At 37.1% G+C, this 20,899-nt stretch overlaps 1 protein-coding gene across 1 annotated transcript in view; it reads right to left on the bottom strand.

The window, feature by feature from the left end:
* Nucleotides 1-20,899, bottom strand: part of SPEF2 (sperm flagellar 2) — a 163,739-nt gene that overhangs the window by 75,740 nt on the left and 67,100 nt on the right. The window contains exons 13-18 of the mRNA XM_055325754.1: nt 19,647-19,708; nt 16,515-16,618; nt 14,898-15,154; nt 7,431-7,539; nt 6,189-6,346; nt 3,104-3,280 (exon numbers count right to left, since the gene is read on the bottom strand). Coding sequence (XP_055181729.1) covers nt 3,104-3,280; nt 6,189-6,346; nt 7,431-7,539; nt 14,898-15,154; nt 16,515-16,618; nt 19,647-19,708 — 867 coding nt within the window. The remainder of the gene's footprint in view (nt 1-3,103; nt 3,281-6,188; nt 6,347-7,430; nt 7,540-14,897; nt 15,155-16,514; nt 16,619-19,646; nt 19,709-20,899) is intronic.

Raw genomic sequence — 20,899 nt, 5'->3', positions numbered from 1 at the left:
CAAGTTCATTTGAAGCAGATGGCTTTATTTTGACTTATTTCAATGAAATTATCCTTATATAATAAGACCACTAAATCTGTAATAAGAATGATGCCAAAAGAGCTTGAGGAAGAGCTGAATAACCACATTGTTTTGATATGGTGCATCCTTGAACTTTTCCTGACCTCATGACTTGTGATTTCTACATTTCCACTTTGCATTGACTCTAACTTGCAATGTAAAGGATGGTTTGGGTATGGTTATCTTGGATTCCTTGGACTCTAGTTCAAAACTGCACTGGAAGGGGGAAAATGGGAATCTGATCATCTCAAGCTCAATATGGCATCCCAAATAATACATTAGTTCCTTGAAAAAATTCCCTCCATCCCACATAAGTCACCAAACAAATGCAATCATTACCTACCCTTTGCCCTGGGCTACAGTTTATTCTTCATTGGAAGAATGGATGGATGAGGCAATTTAAATGCCTTTGATGGAGAAAACCTGTCTGACCTATTATATTTAGAAGTGATAATTATAAGAATGTGCTACATGGGTAGCACATGTCATATTTAAACTTCCCAGAACCAACAACCAAGACTTCGAAGAACTAAAACATAGAGAAGGATTAACCTTGGAATTCGGTAAACTTCTATAAGAAGACTTTTAAGTATCCAAATAGCCAACCACCAAACTCAAAAATAAGTAAATAAACAAATAAATAAAAACTAAATATTAGTTGAACTAGTTGCTTTTTTAGAAATAAGCTTAATAATAATAATAGTAATAATAATAATGTTTAGATAAGCTCCTAGTTCCTTTAATAACAATATTTTGGATAACCAACTTTTTAGCTCTAAACAAACTCTAAACAAGGCAACAGAGAAAAGAAATTACAAAGAGATACTGGAATTTATAATGCATGATGAGCAAGTCTAATTTCACCGGGGGGCAGCATGCACTCTACCTGTTTTTGTTTTTGTTTTTTTTAATCAGTTCCTAAACAGATTCTGAAATCTCAAAAAGTATTTTTAAATAGCAGCATGGATATAGTACTATTGTATTGTCACACTGACAACTTTAGTTTAAAATTAAATTCTGAAGCTTGATAGTGGATTTGATAATAGACGCTTTAATGGAACATAATTGTGAACTCCTTCAAATTTAATCCCAAGCACGTTGGAAGCAGATACAAAATGCAGAATCACACAGGGGCACAATGACTGTTCGTACTCAGCGCACTATGCCCCCTTCTTTAGTCTGTTTCCACCCTGTTGGGTTTTTGTTTTTTTGTCGTTTTTTGGTAAATAATTCCTCTTTTCATCTCAACTTCTAAAGATGGTTGTTGGGTGTTTGAGCTGGGCATGTTCAGAAGCCTCAGGCTTTCATTTCTGAAAATGCTTTCATTTGAAAAAGAGTTTGTAGATTATTTATATGAAAATAGTCAAACCTGCCAGGAACTTTTCCCCCTAAAATCGCTTCACTAAGCTTCCCTGAGCTGTAAGGGCAGCCGCCTGCTTCACTGCCTTGCTCTACTGCCCCACTGATGCCCAAAAGCACTGACTGAAATCTCTTTCCGTTAAGCATTGTTGTTGGAAGGCAATAATTAGGCCTCTGGAGATGAACACTTGGATAAGTTTTTAAAGATCAGGCTCTAGGCCCGTCCTTGGTGAAAAAAAAGAGACAGATGCAAGCATTCTTTTAAGCAATGATAGCTTTATTATTCCTCTCATGCACAGTATTAAAGAATACAATTTTAAAATCGCAAGCAAACTTCAGAAACTTAAAGACTGACCTATGTTATAACCAGAAACACCAGAGACTGGTTTCAGGGAATGGCTCAAGTACACAGTCCTCCAGATAGCAAGCAGACTGAGGGGGAGGCCATGGTGAGGAGAGTCATGGCTATAGGTTAAAGAACTATATTGGATAAGTCTAGGCTTACTTGAGCCATTGTGAAAACTGTTTTCACCAGTTCTAAACAGCATTTTAAAGGTTTTTATCTTTCCTTCAAACCTCTGAATTTTTTTTTAATTCCTAATGGTTCATGGGAAAAGTACAGATATATTTAATTTATGGCTTTGTGCTTTATTATTCCTATGATTACAAAAAAACCATGTCTTTAGAATTTGTGTATTTTGCCCTTTAGTCAAGCCCCATTTTATAGGAATATGATGGTCTTTAACAGACCAGATTAAATGTATTTGTTCAACATAAAGAAATTAAATTAAAAAATTCACATCCATCTCAAATGTCCATGAAGCACAAAGATTCTGGAGTTTAAAAATGTGATGCTGGCACAAGATCAAGGATTCCTAGGTAGACTTGGGTAATGCACAGCCAGCTACGTACAGAGTTGAAACTAGACACGACAGCCACGTTTGCTTCTATGCACAGCACCAAACTGATAGTGACATTCTACCAATATGGTGCACTGCAATAATTGAGCACTTCACTTTGGTCATTATATTTATTGTCTACCACTCAAGTTAATGGTCCTTCGTGTTTAAGGATCTAGAAAGAACTTCAGGTAAAACATATTCCCTACACCAACTCGATCCATATATATTATAAATTACAAACATACACATTTACTGAGATGCCAGGTGCTCATTTCTATCCTTTTTATTATCACACAGACTCACACAGACGAGTAAGTTACATATGAATTCTAGGCTCTGATGAATGCTGTTGATTTGTTCCCTTTTTCTTGGGAAAAACTGGCTATGCTAACTCTCATTTTTTGAAGATGTTCTCACTCTACAAAAACAGAAGTCTACAGTTCAGCAAACAGTTGTGTGTCCTTTTGATGTGCTCTAAGTTCCTTCTGGTTACTCTCTGTGCCTATCCTATTCTCATCTCTGGTCTTATTCTAATCAGTAGAACTGGGTATGAGGACTCTACATTCCCTCCCACACAGGAAAGTACATGGGCCTTGGGACGACCACGCTGTTGGCTACTAAGGGCTTTTCCACTCCCATATGAGTGCATAACTTGGTTCCATACAATTGAAGTTGCTCAAAGTCTCAATCTAAACAAATGCATAGGTCTTGCAACTTATAATTCTTTTCTAAGTGAAAATAAGAAACTGGCAAACAGGATTATAAATTATTCTGTCAATCACCTGCTGGTGGTTTCCCTTTTGCAGTAGGAGTTTTTGAATGCTCTCGTTGAGGATGGGTTTCCTTCTCTTTTTCTGGCTCAGGAGGAGGAGGGGGAGGGGGAGGAGGAGGAGGCGGAGGCTCACCCAGGGGAACTTCTTCTTTTTTCTCAGTTTCCTTTTCTTCTAATTTCTTTTTAACTTCAAAAACATGATAAGAACAGACCTTTATTAGAGACTCTAGACACCTGCTATTTTACTTGAACCAAGAGAAGCCTTAATTAACATATAACTGCCTATACTGATTTAAATTTACATCCATATTTTAAGGCTCTCCCTTAAATCATCCAGTTAAAGCTAGGATTTGAAGCCTTTTCTGCCTTGTTAGAAATGTTGTTTTCTTTGCCGATGATTAATGATGATGATGGTGATGATGATGATGATGATAAGGTGATGTGTATGTGTGTAGCAGGTAGAAGGGCTTGTTGACAAAGGGTGCCAAAAGTAAAAGTAATAATCTAGATGTGTCTAATGTAGTGGAATAGGAAAAGAAAGGATTATTTCAAAATTCCAGTGGAAAACCAAGGTGAAGAAAGCATGAAGAGAAGGTGAAGAACAATCTTACAGAAGCCGAGGGTGAGGAGGTCACAGAGGGGGTAAGACCTGTGCTCTATAGACTTCTGAGAGCAAATATGTGCAAAATATTTAGGATAGCGCATAGTACTCAAGTCTTCTTAGCAATTGGTTAACTCAAGCAGCAACTATTTATTGGATATGAATTGTGCCTTGAAGGAAAGTAAGGGTAATACCAATGAGGTAAAACAACCTCCACTGCTGCTAATAATAGTAGTACAAACAACAGTAGCCACAGTTCTGGTTGCCAGAGATAGATCATCACAACAAAAAAAAAGAAAAATCCCGGCCTTGTGAAGTCTGCATTTTAGTGGTTGTTGGCAAACCATAAACATGATGAGTAAGTTAATTTATATAAGGGGTGGTGGTAAGTACTGTGGAAAAATCAGAACAGAGTAAAGAGAATCAGGAGTACAGTGGGGCAGCTTTTTAAGTTTTAAATGGAGGGCTGAGCAGGGTAGGTACCTCACTGAGGTAACATTTGAGGAAAGACTTGAAGAGAATCAGGAAGTGCCACCCCACAGAGAAGCCAGTCAACCTGGGGGCCTGGAGAGATGGAATGGGGCTGGGTGTGCTTTTTTTAGGTATCTCTTGCTGTTATGGCTCTTTGCCTCTCACCCTTCAGGTTCACCCTTCCTGTCATGCCCTCCTGGGCCTCCCATTACCTCCTTGCTGGGACCTTACCACTGGCAATGAATACCCACCCCCACCCTTGTGTGGCTATTTCTTTTCATATGTATTCCCTCTGCCCTTAGATTCTTCTTTTCTTTTCTTTTTTTTTTTCTTATTTATTTATTTATTTTAGATTCTTCTTTTCAAGTCAGCAAGCAAGAGGCCTTTATTTTATTAAGATGTTTTCTCAAAGTGGAAAGTAAGGGTTTTTTTTTTTCTGATTATAAAAATAATACAGAATTATTGTTTGCAAAAATCCAACAATTCTGACAAATAAGCAGAATGGGAAATTGCCTGTTAAGTCTCTTTGCTCTTCTTCCTCCTATACCACCAAGTACTGTATAGACTGTCAGATTCTTTTCTGTGCATATATATTTAATACATAGACATACTTTTAAAAACAAAACAGGGCTATTTTATATATAACCAGCTTCTTCCTACTTAAGTATATAATGGTCTTTTTTTTTTTTTTTTTTTTTTTTTTTTACCCTGGGGTATATATATATACCCCAGGGTATGTGTGTGTGTATATATATATACCTTTTATTTTTTAATTTTCTTAACTTAGGATGTTTAATTCAGAGTGTTGGGCTAGGTCAATGTTTACGGTTTTAATGATAAAATATTTGTTAAAGTGATTAACCTATACTTGAATAAGAGGCAGTTGAGTTGTTAATATATTCAGTGATTAGAATGTAAAATCTTCAGGAAAATATTGAAGTGAGTTTGACAGCTGGCAAAAACAAACTGATTCTAACCCGTAGATTTTTGAAGCTACAGCTTAGAATTGGTATTTTTTCCTTCCCAACCAAGACTCTAAAAGTGCTGTGAGAGGTTTCTTCCAGCCTCCAGTCTAATTTCTGACTGTTAAATAACACATTAAGCCTCTTAAATAATATGCAAATTGGTATTTGTTTTATCTGAGAGTTTCAATGGCTGGCTACGGGGAGTAGACATTTGGATGTGGGAGCTTGTCTTTCTAAGTGCACATTCCTAGATCCTCACAGCAATTACAGCTTATAGTTATGTGCTATTTTGGGGTCAATCAATTGATACATTATGGTGGTTAGATTATAAATGAAGTGACAGGAGATAGCATGTTATCAAGGCAGTTTTAGAATCCTTGTGGTATTATTAACTTTGATTGTTTTTATTATACCAAGAAACTTCAGTTGTCAACACAATTAGGTCTGAATGATAAACAAAAGAGACAGATTTATTTTTCAAATCATTTTGCAAAGGTAAAATTGTCTGTTGAAGTTTGGCTTTGCAGTGTATTAGCCTAAAATCCCTTTCAATAGTAAATTTCAATAATTCCATGAAAAACTAGTGGGCAATTCTTATTCGTTGAATGAAGGAGGAAAGAGATCAGGATGGTTTGTGATGAGACATATTCCAGAAGAAGGTTTGTAAATAAGTAGTTAATAATCAGTAAATTCACATCACATCAAGATTGAGGGAAATAAACTGCCCAGGGTATCCATCCTAAAAGGAGGGTTAACTCCCGAGGTTAATATTAAAATCTTTACTCTTTTCTATGACATTTTAAATTTTAACTCTACTTTTTTTTATATGAGAACAATGTTTTGAGAACATCTCATAAGTGAGATGACTTATCCTGATTAAATTAAAACAGAGAAAAATAACACCTGCAGCAGAGAGCTAAAGTCAAAAGAATATACTTATAGATAGTATAACTCAAATAAAAGAGAGAACTTTGCAATTGCATTTTCATTTTTTCCTAAATTCATTAAATCCACACATCTTATTACATAAGTTCAAAGTTATAAAGAAATATAATTACCTTTATTCTCTTTTTTCATTATTTCAGTCATAAACATTTCTTTTACTTTATTGCATAAAGACTCTTTATCTACTTCAGCATTGATTTTTATCAAAATATTTTTTGGCTCCGTAAACCATTGCTCCAACAAAGGCCAGTTGTCCAAGAAGCCTATAATTCTGCAAAAATATTGTATTGTAATGATTAAAATGTCACTAATATTAAGCATAATTTACCTGACATGCATAATTAAAAAGTAAGCTGCCAATATAGTTAAGACTGAAAAAACAACTCTAAGAATTATACAGACAGTGCAATATTATTTACTTTGAAGAAGAAATTATTTAATACCATCAAGCCATATTTTTTTGAGATATATGAAAGAGTAAAAGAAGATTTGAAAATGCCACCATTTCAGAAAAACTTCAGTGTAAGTTCGATTTCACTGTAGAAGTGAAAATCAACAGGAAGATGAACTGCACTCAGTAGAATTAACTGAGTAGAATTAGCTTCTTATGGGAGCTACAGCCTGAGGTCATCTGTTTTTCTCTTAGAGAAATCAAATAAATCTTTGAGTAAGTGTAGGTAGCTCAGATTTACGTGCCTGACTGAAAAATAATCTTGGAATGATTCTTGAAACTTTCTTGTCTTCCTTGAGAATAGATAAGCTTAATAAAGCTAATTAGCTAATTAATGTAGAAAATTACTTTTCTCTGGCTCACCTCCTTTTTTAGATTTCCTCAGGTTTCATAAAATTGTCTAACTCTGTTTTCTTTTCCAATGAATAAGTGGGTGTTTTTTGTTTTGTTTTGTTCTGTTTTGTATAACATCATTTTAGCAAAATGGAAGTCATTTTAAACTATACTCTGTGGTCTGATGCCTAGCTCTTTGAAATATCATGATCTTCACTGGCATTTGTTGAATGAGGACTAAATTAGGACTCCATGCAATGAACCAGAAAGGGAAGTATCACCTCATTTAATTCTTCTCTTCCCAGTCTATGATAATTTGTGTTTTGAATATGAGAGCCAACACATAAATATTTCACTCAATATCAAAACTATTTATTTATTCATTTATTCATTTATTTATTTATTTATTTATTTATTTATTTATTTATTTATTTATTTATTTTTTACTTGTTAAAAGGCTCAGTGCTAGAAAATACATCTTTTTTCTAGATCTGAAGATGCCAAAGTGACTAATGGTCAGTCTGTTCAAAGGGCAAGAAATAAGATGCAGGACACTGAGTTTTAAACTAACCTGTGCTGAATCTGGTCTCTTAAATTCTGGTCCTCATTCATATCTTGCTTTTCAGCAGTTACGTGTTGAGTGATGTCTTCATGAGAAGTTTCACTTGAAAATGCTTCAGCTATGAAATGAAAATTTGCTAAACCAAAGTTTTAGAAGCACTGCTAAAATGTACTGATGCAAGACAACCAAATAGATATGATCTTACCATTGGTCCAATATTAATTAAAATGTTTAACAACATGTTGAAAGAGTATAGTTTTGGGATTGGAATTCAAATTTTCCTTGGAAATTGAGGAAAATGACACACCATACAACATTTCAATGTGTAGGATCCCAAGATTGACTGTGAAGGGGTAAAAATGAAAAGTGATGGGTCATCATGAATAACAAACTAGGAAACAATGACAAAATCAACACTGTGGTGTAAAGAGTAAGAATGAAATAACAGGGTGGCCATAAAGTCAAACATGTAAAAATTATTTGTCCGTGATATGTTACAATCCAATCAAGTAAATTACCTTTCTTTCTAGACTCTGTGATCTTTTGTTATAGGGTAGACATAAAGGAACCAACCACAAGAGGCCAAAAACAAAAACTAAAACATCCTCAAATGGAATATTACTCAGCCATTAGAAATGACAAATACCCACCATTTGCTTCGACGTGGATGGAACTGGAGGGTATTATGCTGAGTGAAATAAGTCAGTCGGAGAAGGACAAACATTATATGGTCTCATTCATTTGGGGAATATAAATAATAGTGAAAGGGAATAGAAGGGAAGGGAGAAGAAATGGGTAGGAAATATCAGAAAGGGAGACAGAACATGAAGACTCCTAACTCTGGGAAACGAACTAGGGGTGGTGGAAGGGGAGGAGGGCAGGGGGTGGGGGTGAATGGGTGACGGGCACTGAGGGGAGCACTTGATGGGATGAGCACTGGGTGTTATTCTGTATGTTGGCAAATTGAACACCAATAAAAAATAAATTTATTATTTTAAAAAAAACATCCTCAAGATCTGATTGAATCCTATTTAGGATTGAATGTACAAAGTCATGAACTTAGAATAAATGGAAAATAAGAAAGAGGGAAGAGAGCCTTGTACTAGATTTAAAGGAATTCAGTCAGTGCAACAGAACACTGAATAGTGTTCAGGAAATTGGAGGACCCTCGCAGGATATAGCAATCAGTTTTTCTCCATCTACATTCAAGAGAGAAAAAGATGAAGTGATTTAAAATACAGAATAATGCTTTTTTTTTTAGTTATAATGGGCATTTTATTTTTATTTTAATTTTTATAACTATTTTTTATTGGTGTTCAATTTGCCAACATATAGAATAACACCCAGTGCTCATCCCATGAAGTGCCCCCCTCAGTGCCCATCACCCAGTCACCCCAGGGATGTCCATTCTCACCACTGCTATTCAACATAGTACTAGAAGTCCTAGCCTTAGCAATCAGACAACAAAAACAAATAAAAGGCATTCAAATTGGCAAAGAAGAAGTCAAACTCTTCCTCTTCACCGATGACATGATACTCTACATAGAAAACCCAAAAGACTCCACCCCAAGATTGCTAGAACTCATACAGCAATTTAGCAATGTGGCAGGATACAAAATCAATGCCCAGAAGTCAGTGGCATTTCTATACACTAACAATGAAACTGAAGAAAGAGAAATTAAGGAGTCAATCCCATTTACAATTGCACCCAAAAGCAAAAGATACCTAGGAATAAACCTAACCAAAGAGGTAAAGGATCTATACCCTAAAAACTACAGAACACTTCTGAAAGAAATTGAGGAAGACACAAAGAGATGGAAAAATATTCCATGCTCATGGATTGGAAGAATTAATATTGTGAAAATGTCAATGTTACCCACGTTTAATGCAATCCCTATCAAAATACCATGGACTTTCTTCAGAGAGTTGGAACAAATTATTTTAAGATTTGTGTGGAATCAGAAAAGACCCTGAATAGCCAGGGGAATATTAAAAAAGAAAACCATAGCTGGAGGTATCACAATGCCAGATTTCAGGTTGTACTACAAAGCTGTGGTCATCAAGACAGGGTGGTACTGGCACAAAAACAGACACATAGATCAATGGAACAGAATAGAGAATCCAGAAGTGGACCCTCAACTTTATGGTCAACTAATATTCGACAAAGGAGGAAAGACTAACCACTGGAAAAAAGTCTCTTCAGTAAATGGTGCTGGGAAATTAGACATCCACACGCAGAAGAATGAAACTGGACCACTCTCTTGCACCATACACAAAGATAAACTCAAAATAGATGAAAGATCTAAATGTGAGACAAGATTCCATCAAGATCCTAGAGGAGAACACAGGCAATACCCTTTTTGAACTAGGCCACAGTAACTTCTTGCAAGATACATCCATGAAGGAAAGAGAAACAAAAGCAAAAATGAATTACTGGGACTTCATCAAGATAAGAATAATGCTTTTAGGTTACTTATAAAACCCAAAGATTACTGGCGTCAATGAAGGGTGGCAGAAGAAGGCTGTGTGTGGGGGGGGTCTTTTCAAAAGGTGCTATCATGCACCATCTCCTACTCCTACTATTTGTCTTTCTAGCACTCCCACATAGCTGATGAATCTTTCCAATATCATCTAGTCCCTACACCCTTTCTCCCAAATTTACCATCATCTTGACTTTTTATTTTCCAGAAAACCTAGTCACAGGGTTGCACACTTCAGCTTCTCTCCCTCATTCAACAACTTCAATTTATGTCCTTCTGTTACCCCAGCCTTAGATGATATTTATCTCTTTCCAAGTCTCTGCTCACACTGGTGGGCATCTTCCAAGGAAAATACACAATTTTGGGACTTGTAACCTTACTAATTCCTTGGCTCAAAAATCAGCTGAGCTGATGATAGATAGATAGATAGATAGATAGATAGATAGATAGATAGATGATAGATAGATGGTAGATAGATGATAGATAATCTGAGGTAAGCTTCTTGAGAGTTATCTTCATCCATGCTCTCCACCTCCTCACCTCTCATTCATGCCCAGTCCACCCCAGACCATCCTTCCTGGTCCCCTAATCCATTGAAATAGCTCTCATTCCAGTCACCAAAAACATCAAGTCCAATGGACATGTTTCAGTTCTTATTTTACTTGATTTCTCTGTTGTATTTATAGGTAAAATTTAGCACATAATTCTTAAGTACTTTTACATATATTATCTTATTTTCACAACATAACTTGAAAGCAAGATTATGATTCTGTAATGGGCCCCAAATTGCATAGCTCATAAATGACAAAGAAGGGCTTTGATTCCAGTCAATCTGGCTCCAGGCTCTGGACTTCTTTTTAATGTTCAAACTGTTTGTTGAACTATACCCACCGAAAAGAATGCATACATGAATATATAGCTCAGTGACCTTACAAACTGAAAACAGCACCCAGATTAATGAACATCATCAGCCCCGAAAGCATTTCCTGTTTCTTCTCAGTGGCTGCACTCAAAACCTCTTTATACCTCTCTCCATATTATGAACACTGTTGCTCCCTCTCAGCTGGCTGATGGACTGAGGTATTGGCTAAAACCCAGGCAGCCACCTTGTCTTCCATTCTGACACAGCCTTATGCTCCTAGACTGCTTGCTTCCTTTCGTCAGGTCTCCCTGCTTTCCTGCCTGTTGGCTTTGAGTCTGGTCCATTCCTCTCTGCATAGTCTTGGCTGGCCTGATGTCCAGGCTTTAAGCACACCTGGCTTTGGCTGTAGGCTGCTTCCTTCTGTTGCTGTTCTTCAGGCTTCTCCACAGACTTGAGCATTGCAGGACAGCTTGTTGCATCCAACCATAGAGACTGGGCTCCCACACCCCAGCTTGAACCTCAGGACTCCATCCCCTACTGGTGTGGGATGGGAATAATATAACTCAATTTTGAAAATCTGTCCTTTCTTGGCTTATGAGACACTACTTTCCCTGATTTTCTTCCTCTCTCTCTAGCTGCTGCCTCTAAACACTTCTTCCCTTGCTCTCCCAATAAATTCTGATGTTTTCTGAGGGTCATACTGAATCTTTTTTTAAAGAATATTTTTATCCCTAGGTGATGTCTCTCTTACCTCAAATTCTTAACTTTAGTACATGCTTCTCTCCTGATACCTAGCCCCATTTAGAGAATTGTACTCTGAACATGATAGCTTAAAAATCAATTCAAACTCACCATTTCCCTAAAAGATCTCTACATGTAAATGGTATCATCATTCAAAAACTGTGAAGGTTAGAAATTTGCATTCATTTCTTTCTCCTTGTGCCACATCTCTTATCCTCACTGATCACTCATTTCTGTGGTTTGGCCCATAAATATCACTTGAAGCTGACCATTCCCATCTTGCCTCTCCCAGCTGTAAAAATGCCTCTGAAGTTTTTTAAAGAACAGTAGTTTTACTTGTTTTATTGCTTTCAACCTCACTCTCCTTTCAATGCATCCTCTACCCTGAGCCAGAATGACCATTATAAAAAGCATATCCATATCTAATCACATTAAACCTCAGCTTTAATATCATTTATTGACTTCACATGGCTTCAGGAAGATGTTCCAACACCCTAGCTTGGGGCACGACTCTTCAGCTGGCTCATGCCTACTCTCCAGGCACATTTCTGCCCCTCCATACCTTGCTGTCTCTTGGCCCTATAGGTCTTTGCTGTTCTCTAGATAGACCATGCTCACTTGTCAAGGTTTGTGATGTGTTTCTCTCTACCTCTCTCCCTTTCTTGGTCTGATTGACCTCTTCCCATGCTGGGCAGACCTAACTATATTATAACAGCAGATAACTAACTATATTATAATAATCAGCTTACTTTGCTTCTTCTTACACTACATTGTAAACTACTTGAGGATAGGGATTTGCCTTTCAGTTGTATCTTATTAGTTCCTGGCAGATTATGAATATTAAATGTTTACTAGTAGCACCATTTTAGCTCCCTTCACTCTAGACTAGTGCTAGGTTCTCCACAGGTCTGTGTGTGCACTTCATAACAACTTGACATATCCACTTTCAAGTCAGATTGATCTTGAGTTCAGGGTCCTGTTCTCTCACTAGTGGGCCATGGATTGGCAGTGTTCTCAGCCAGTTCTCAGCTATATCCTGAACAGGATGGGGAAGTTGGTTGGACAAGCAGAATCACTGCAGTCAGCATTGCTCCTACTCCCTTCTATGGATAGAAGTAAGTTCTCTCTTTTTAAGATCTGGTGGACAGCATCCAGTTTAAACTACTGGGCTCAACAGCTAAAGTATTATCGAACAGTTTTGTCATTTCATTTACGTAAATGATGAGAGAAAACCTGAAAATTACACAAACTCAAAATAAGGATGAGTGTGACCTGGACAGTCAAGTGCTCATGCTTTAAACTCTCAACTATAAATAAAAATTATTGAAATAGATGATCCCTAGGCCTCTCCTAGCTCTGAATGTCACTGTATTAGTAATAATAGCAGTAATAAAAGAATGGTATGTTAACAACCAGTTCAAATTAGAATGTAACAGTCATATCTACAATCAGGTATGCTAAAATAGATGTTAATAGACGAAAAACTGGTCACTATGTATAGAGCGATCTAATACTCGTAATTTATTCAAAAGTTTAGAAATTAATATATATTGATTAAAATCAATTTGCATGTCTATGCACAAGAATCATTTGAACTGCTATTGGTTTCTTACAACTTATAGTTATAGAAGATCTGAGTCAAAACCAATGAAAGGCATAGACTCCTATAGATGCAGACAGTCCAAAGTATCCAAAAGACTGTATTCAGCCTTCTACTTAAAGGATATCTAATAACCTCTTGTTCATTTTGAAGTCTTCCATAACTCTTCCTGATGCATTTGCTACATGTTTATTATACTGTGCCAGATTCCATCCTAAGTGTTTTACATTGATCACATTTAATATCTGTGATACTGTGGTTTAATAAGAAATACATACTTGGTCTTTTTCTCTGGCTCCTGACAAAGAACTTGGAAAACTCTTGTAATTTCTTGAGTGATAGGTGTGAGGAGTATTTTTCCTTATTCATAATAAGTCCCTTTCAATCTTATTTGAGTTTATGCTAATGAGGTGACTCTTGGAAGATGGGGCCTAGTTGCCAGAGGAACCAACCATGTAATTAGAAGGCTGGAACTTAAAGCCTTGACACTAGACTTCTTGGGAGGGGTGAGGGGATGAGGGCTGAGTTAATCATGAATGATCAAAGATTTAACCAATCATGCTTTTTAGAACCTCCAGAAAAGCTCTAAACCAAGGGCTTTAGAGAGCTTCTGGGATGGTGAACACATCCACATGCCAGGAGGGTAGTGTAACCCAAACTCCACGGAGACCAAATTTTCTGGGCTTGAGACTCCTTCCAGACCTTGCACTATATTCCTCTTCATCTGGCTGTTCATTTCTATCCTTTATGATATTCTTTATAATAAACCAGTAATAGTAAGCATTCTATGAGTTCTATGAACTATTCTAGAAAATTAAAACCTGAGGAAGGGTCATGGAAACCCTCAATTTGTAACCAAGTCAGACAGAAGAATGGGTAACCTGGAGATCTACTACTTGAAATTGGCATCTAAAATTGGGGGCACTCTGATGGGGCCAGGCCCTTAACCTATGGAATCTGCCCTAACTCCCAACAGTTAGTGCTAGAACTGGATTAAATTGTAGAACACCCAGCTGGTCTCTCCTGAGAAGTGGAAAATTGCATGATGTGGGAAACCCACACATTTGGTGTCAGAAGTGTTGTGAGTAAAGAGAGTTTTCCTTTAACATCTGTAACAATACAATGAGGCATTTTATTATATAGATTGTGAAACTCAGATTTAGAATAAAGAAGTACCTTTTCCAAGGTCAAATACCTCATAACTTGGAAAGACAAGTTTTAAGAAGATATGCTTTTCCCCTAAGTATTTCATTTATAGAATAAAGTAATACTTCCAGTTCGATGGCAAAAAGTAGTTAAATAAACCATGAGTGTTGGAAGGTCTATCCAACTTCACCATGTAAGGACTTTAGTCAACTGATACCTATTTCTGATTTCACACATAATCTCAGGGAAGGATGTTACCAGACCCTTGCTTGCAGAACAGATGTGGCTTATGACCTTTATTAGAGTGACCCCCCAGGAAGTAGTAGACAGCCCCAGGAAGCTCCTCCATGCATGCAAATCTCATAAAGGGCACCTCTGGGCCAGGGTTGCTGCCAAGTTGAGGGAAGGGTTCAGTGAGATGTTTGCAGTCAGCATAGCATTCCCTGCTAGTTCTCTGCAGTGCTGAACACCAACAGTCAGAGCAAGAGGCAAATGTGCTTTGGAAATCTGAAATGGATTCCTTATCACCACTTCTAACTGTCAGTGGGAATATTCACTGACAGTTCAAAGATGAAATGAACAAAGAGCTTTGAATTATTAAAAAAAAAAAAAGACTACCAAAACAAAGGAAAATGTGTCCAGCTTACCCATTGCGTAATTCATGCGGTCCAGCAAGGAATTATCTGAAATATCTAATAACATGACAAAATCAAATGCAGAAGGGGGAAGAGGCACTTCTTTGGAGGTGCTAGCATCAACAGCCAATGTGGGTATTTGTGTTTCTTTTTCTTCCAGTTCTAGGGCCTCTCTGTTGTAGCCCGTGAGAGCTTCCTCCAGAAGCTTTGCTTGGTTTAACGTCATTGGAAAACCATCCAAGACCCAGCCTTGATCCACAGGTACCTCACTAAATTGAAAATGGACACACCATTAACATTTTAATAGATACAAGTACTTTGGAAGTAACAACACAATCTATCTTGCCTTTACCTTTCGTTTAACTCCACAGTAACCTCCTTCCACACAAATGTTATTACTTTACAGCTAAGAGTGGGCTTATTAATGTACCACAATCACTCCTTTGCTTAAAAGCTTTCTGTAGATCCCTGCTGCCCTCCAAATCTATTCCAGAGACCATAACATCATATTTAAAACTAAATGGCCATGACTTACTTCCCTATGACGTCTTGTCTCTCACCGTCTTGAACCATTTACTTCACACAAACTGATCTCCTCACTGTTAGGTGAGGGTGTGCTGCATTTCCTAGCCTGTGTTCATAGGCAGTTCCTCCTTTGAACCTGTTTCTCATCTACACATAGTAGGATAACACATCTCACAGGGCCATTCTGAGGATAAACTGAAATGATTCATTTAAAAAACCCAGCACTGAGCTTAGCACAAGTGGATACTTGCCTTGCCAACCAGGAGACCTCTCTTACTCCATGCAACCCAGCAAGGAGAAACAGCTGCCTAATCTGAACTCCTCAAGCTCTCACTCACTTCATTATACAATCAATAATTATTGCATTTTTTTGAGTAAGAAAAAATCAAATGAGTCTTCCTTATATCAGTTATAATTTATAAGGTTCCTATAGTGTGAGGAGCATTTCTTGGGTTTTTGCCTTCAATGCAGCATCCTCCATAGAGAATAGGAGCTCCAGGAATTATTAGTTAAGGTCTTTACATTAAAAAATGATTTGAAAAGGGAAGAAACTTCAACTCTGCCCTTCTAAATCCCCAATTATGTAAAATTGAGAGTTTATTTTTGGATTCAAAGTTATGATTTCATTTCTTTCTCTGTTAGAACTCATATAAAACAATATAGAATTTCCTTTCTTCCCTGGGCAATCTCTCATTTCTTGTTGCCTTCCTATCCAGCACTGACCAGCCTTTGGATCCCTAGGTTCACTTCTTCCTCCTAAAACATAAAACAAGGAAGGGCACTGACCTGTGACCATACAGGTAGTGTCCCTTCCCTCTATAATGTGTCACTTGGCTTTTCCAAGTATCTAACTTTTCCTTGAATTCCTTGCAGGGAATAGAACCTGACCTGTGCTCACATCTGGGTGGTGAAGTCAAGACTAGTAAAGTGGGGGAAGTGAAATATAAGCATGTAAATTACAAAACATATCTTCATCTTGCTTATGTTTTCTAATGTAGACAAGCAGTATCTATTCAATATTAAAAATAAGAAACATTTCTATATTATTCTTTATATACTTCCACTTGATAAAAAATATATTAGTAGATTAAAAAAAATACATACTTAATAGCATTTACCAAGATGTTAACTAGCAACATGTCAGAAATGCTCTTTCCTTTCTTCAGCATCTTTTCTGATTTTGCACCAAGCTGAGCCCGCACAGTCAGCTGTGAAAATAAACAATGAATGGTAGAGTACAGCTAATTTAAAAGTCAGAATCTGAATATTTCGGGGAAAAATTAAATGAGCATGCTCTCTTGTAAAGACACTGATCATCTGGCATAATTCTGGAGTCAGCCAAGCATTTAGGGGAAATGTTTAGGCAGATTTTGATGCTCTGTTGTGGTTCCCATCTTTCCAAGATCTTCCTCTCAATTTCTAGCTACTCAGACATCCCCAACCTTCATTTGCTAATACCTTAAATTGAAACTATTCAAGATTCTGCTTGAGTTCTAGTCATTCTCATGTTATGAAGACGTGACTTGTCTCTGGAAGTTCCCTTCATTCAATGATCCAATTCCATACAATTTCTGCCTGACTGGTTTATGCTGCTTGTCTGCCGCCTTTGCTTTTTACTGTCTGCTTTTGACCTTCAAATCATTCTCTTTTCTATCTTGTCCAGCATTTATAGCATTATCTGTAGTAGGACTAGTCCAATAAAGCTGCTCTATCATCAGGAAATTCCCTAGATTTTATTCTTAAATCGGCCACTAGTGAGTATTTTATTTTTTTAAAAAATTTTATTTACCTATTCGTGAGAGACAGAGAGAGAGAGAGAGAGAGAGAGAGATGCAGAGACACAGGCAGAGGGAGAAGCAGGCTCCATTCAGGGAACCAGATGTGGAACTTGATCCATGACTCCAGGGACTCCAGGATCACGCCCTGGGCCGAAGCAGGCGCTAAACCACTGAGCCACCCAGGGATCCCCATCCAGTGAGTATTTTATAAGTCAAATGATATTAGACCTCTACTCAAAACCCTGTAAAGTTTCCTTGTTTACACTGAATGTCCTAATCATGCCTATAAGGCTGACTTGATTTTTCTCCCTTCCTGCTCATCTCTCTAACCTCAGGGCTTACTATTAACCCACCTTGCTGGCCAGGCACCTTCCTGCCTCATTGCTACCAGACAGCTATTCTTACTTCCTGAAATGCTACACCACATGCACTTGGCAAGTTCTCTCAATCTTCTTTCAATCTGGTAAAACCTCACTTTCTCAAGGAGGCCTACTCTATTTAATATAGTAACCCTCCCTCTTTTCCCACATCCTTAGTCTTGGCCTGTGCTTCTTATCCCTTACTCCTCTCTACATTTTCTTTCTTCCTGGTTTCATTACTATCTAATGGATCATATAATTCATTTACTGCGTGTATGGTTTGTTATCTATCTCTATTAGAGTATAAATTCCTTAAGGTCCAGGAATCCCGTCTTTTCTTTTCACTGATATATCCCAAATAATTACAATGGCATACAAAAAAATGTATGCCCTTTGAATTAAATATAGAATTTGGAGGATTTATAACTCAACAAAGGCAAATATAAAAAATACACTTAGACTTTCTGCTAATTTATATTTCAAATATATGAAGTAAAAATTGTAAATTCTCCTTTATCACTTCTTCTAAGCCCATTTATCTCCCCACTGGCTGTCATATTTACAGTTTGGTGTATATCCTTCCAAAACTTTTTCTGTCTTTAAATAATTCTGAAATCTAAAATATTAGAAATCTAAAACTGTTTTCTAGAGGTGCCTGGGTGGCTCAATCAGTTAAGCATCTGACTCTTGATTTCAGCTCAGGTCGTGATCTCAGGATTGTGAAATTGAGCCCCAAGTTGAGCTCTGTGCTAGCATGGAGCCTGCTTAGGATTCTCTTTCTCCCAAGGGGAGCCATCTTATACCTTGGTGGGACTGGATAAAATAGATGTGATACACACACACACACACACACACACACACACACAATAGAACACTACTCAGCCATCAAAGAAATGACATGTTGTCATTTGCAATGACACAGATGGAACTAGAGGGTATCATGCTGAACGAAATAAGTCAGTCAAGGAAAGACAAATACCCTATGATTTCACTCATATGTGAAATTTAAGAAACAAAACAGATGAACATAGGGGAAGGGAAGGAAAAATAAAATAAGATGAAAACAGAGAGGAAGGCAAAGCATAAGAGATTCTTAACTATAGGAAACAAACTGAGGGTCGCTGGAGGTGGAGGGATGGGGTAACTGGGTGATGGGCATTAAGGATGGCACTTGAAGTAATGAGCACTGAGTTCTGTATGCAACTGATGAATCACTAAATTCTACCTCTGAAACTAATAATACAATATATGTTAATTTAACTTAAGTAAAAAAAAAATTTTAAAGACATTAGTTGAAAAAAAAAAAAGATTCTCTTTCTCCCTCTGCCCCTGCCCCACACCAAATAAAAATAAAGAAAAAATAAAATTATTTCCCAAGGTGAAATGCATAATAAAGGTAATTAAATGTAATAAAAGTAAAGCAAATAAAATCTCACTTGATTAATCTGGACATTCTATTCGATGACAAAAAGATGTCTCCATATACAGAAAAGCAATACTACACAAGGAAATATTAGCTTCCATTAGAAGTAATAGTCAGTGACTCACAAATATTTCTTGCAGGGATTAATCAAAATTCTGTAGAGTCACCACTAAGTATAAGTATAAGTATAAGGAGAAATTCTTGGGAAAAAATTATTTAAAGGTAAAGAGAGTAAGACAAGAAATGAAAGTAATAAATTAAGCAGTAAATAAAAATACATAAATATAAATTTGACATAAGACTAACATTTTTAAAAAGCACATATTTACCTTCTTACCTGGCAAAACTGAGTAACAATTTCCACCACTTTAGAGATAAAGAATATAAAGAAAATTAAGTAACTCAGATTCAGCTAATATGTTACCATCATATTTACCGTAAGTAGGCTCCATGCCCAGTATGGAGCCCAACATGGGGCTTGAACTTACGATCCTGAGATCAAGACTCAGGCACGTAAAACCGACTAAGCACCCTCCCCTAGTGCCCCATCATCATATTTACTTTAAACCAAAGAGGAGCACACTGCTATTTCATTTCATTTGAAGAAATACCAAGAAACTATGAATCATAACATATTTCCATATACTAGTAGCCAAAATTAGACCATGGTACTTACTTCAGAGAAACTATCACTTGATTTGACTTCTTCAGCTTTTGGAGTTTTATTTGTATCAGTACCTAGCAACAGGAAAAGTGGTAAGAAGAAATTCTGGTATCTACCACTAACAACCATGTTAGTATTTGATCATCTATGGTTTTGGACAGATGGGCTAACGGTTCCAGCCATGCCCGAGATGCTCAGAGGAGGCAGTGACAGGGTCACCGCAGAACGGCATCACCTTCCTTCCACCACATGAAAATCCCGGCCATCATGTAGCCAGACATCTTCCACTTCCTTCTTTCCATGATGACTCACCCATAATATCATTAGAAGAACATTAATATAGCTTAGGTTTTCTTTTCATAAAACTAGCCAAATTTCTCAAGAAACTTTGTTAAAATGTTAATTCATTAATTTTTATTTTCCTTAATTATCAAGTTATATGTAGTAAATATGTGTAAAAGTAGAAAACTCTAGAAGCCCGAAGGTTGTTAAAGTCTATAGAATAAAACACAAGTTTTCAGGGTCCATTTATAATTAACTGGACTTTTGTAACACATCATACAATACTTGTAATAGTTTAAAAGTCCATTAAAATTATCTTGTATGAAACACATAACTGAAATAATGGACAGGTTATACCCTTTTAAAATACAGGAAATTCAGCTGCTCTAGGAGAGCTGCACGCTCACCACATCATTCAGGGGTGATGGTGATAATGACGTTGTCACAGGAGGATCTGAACTTTATGCTAGAAGGTGAGGAAACTATTAAACATGGCAAGCCTTCACCAGCCTAGTCAGAAAAGATATTTAGGACTTAACATTATTTTCCTTCAACGTTTCTTTTTAGCGTCTGAAAGACTAGAACCCAGATCCCAAGTGAGATAACTTTTCATCGGGTTTGAAAGCTTGCTTCTATTTATTTGCCTTGCCCAAAGCTGGAAATAAACTTAACTTTATCTAGAGAACCACTCTTCAGGTGGGTGCAAGAGGCCAGGCCCTACAGCCTCCCTCAGCACAGTGAACAATACATGGCAGTACGCAGGGGGCCGCAACAGTACCACTCATGCGGATCTGCATAGGCCAGAAGAAACAATAAAATACTGTCTCCCTGCAAAGCCAGGAAGAGGGAGGATTCTCCTGTTATCATAAGTCCAACAAAACTGAGCAACTACTTGAAGGGTTATAAAAAGGTTCCTTCATTAATATTCATCTCTTATCCCTAGTTGTAGACACAGGTTAGGGACTCTTGTGTTTGTCTTACTT

This window comes from Nyctereutes procyonoides, unplaced genomic scaffold (genome assembly GCF_905146905.1).
Source record: "Nyctereutes procyonoides isolate TBG_1078 unplaced genomic scaffold, NYPRO_anot_genome, whole genome shotgun sequence".
NCBI lineage: Eukaryota > Metazoa > Chordata > Mammalia > Carnivora > Canidae > Nyctereutes > Nyctereutes procyonoides.
This window is presented reverse-complemented; position numbering and strand designations above follow the sequence as displayed.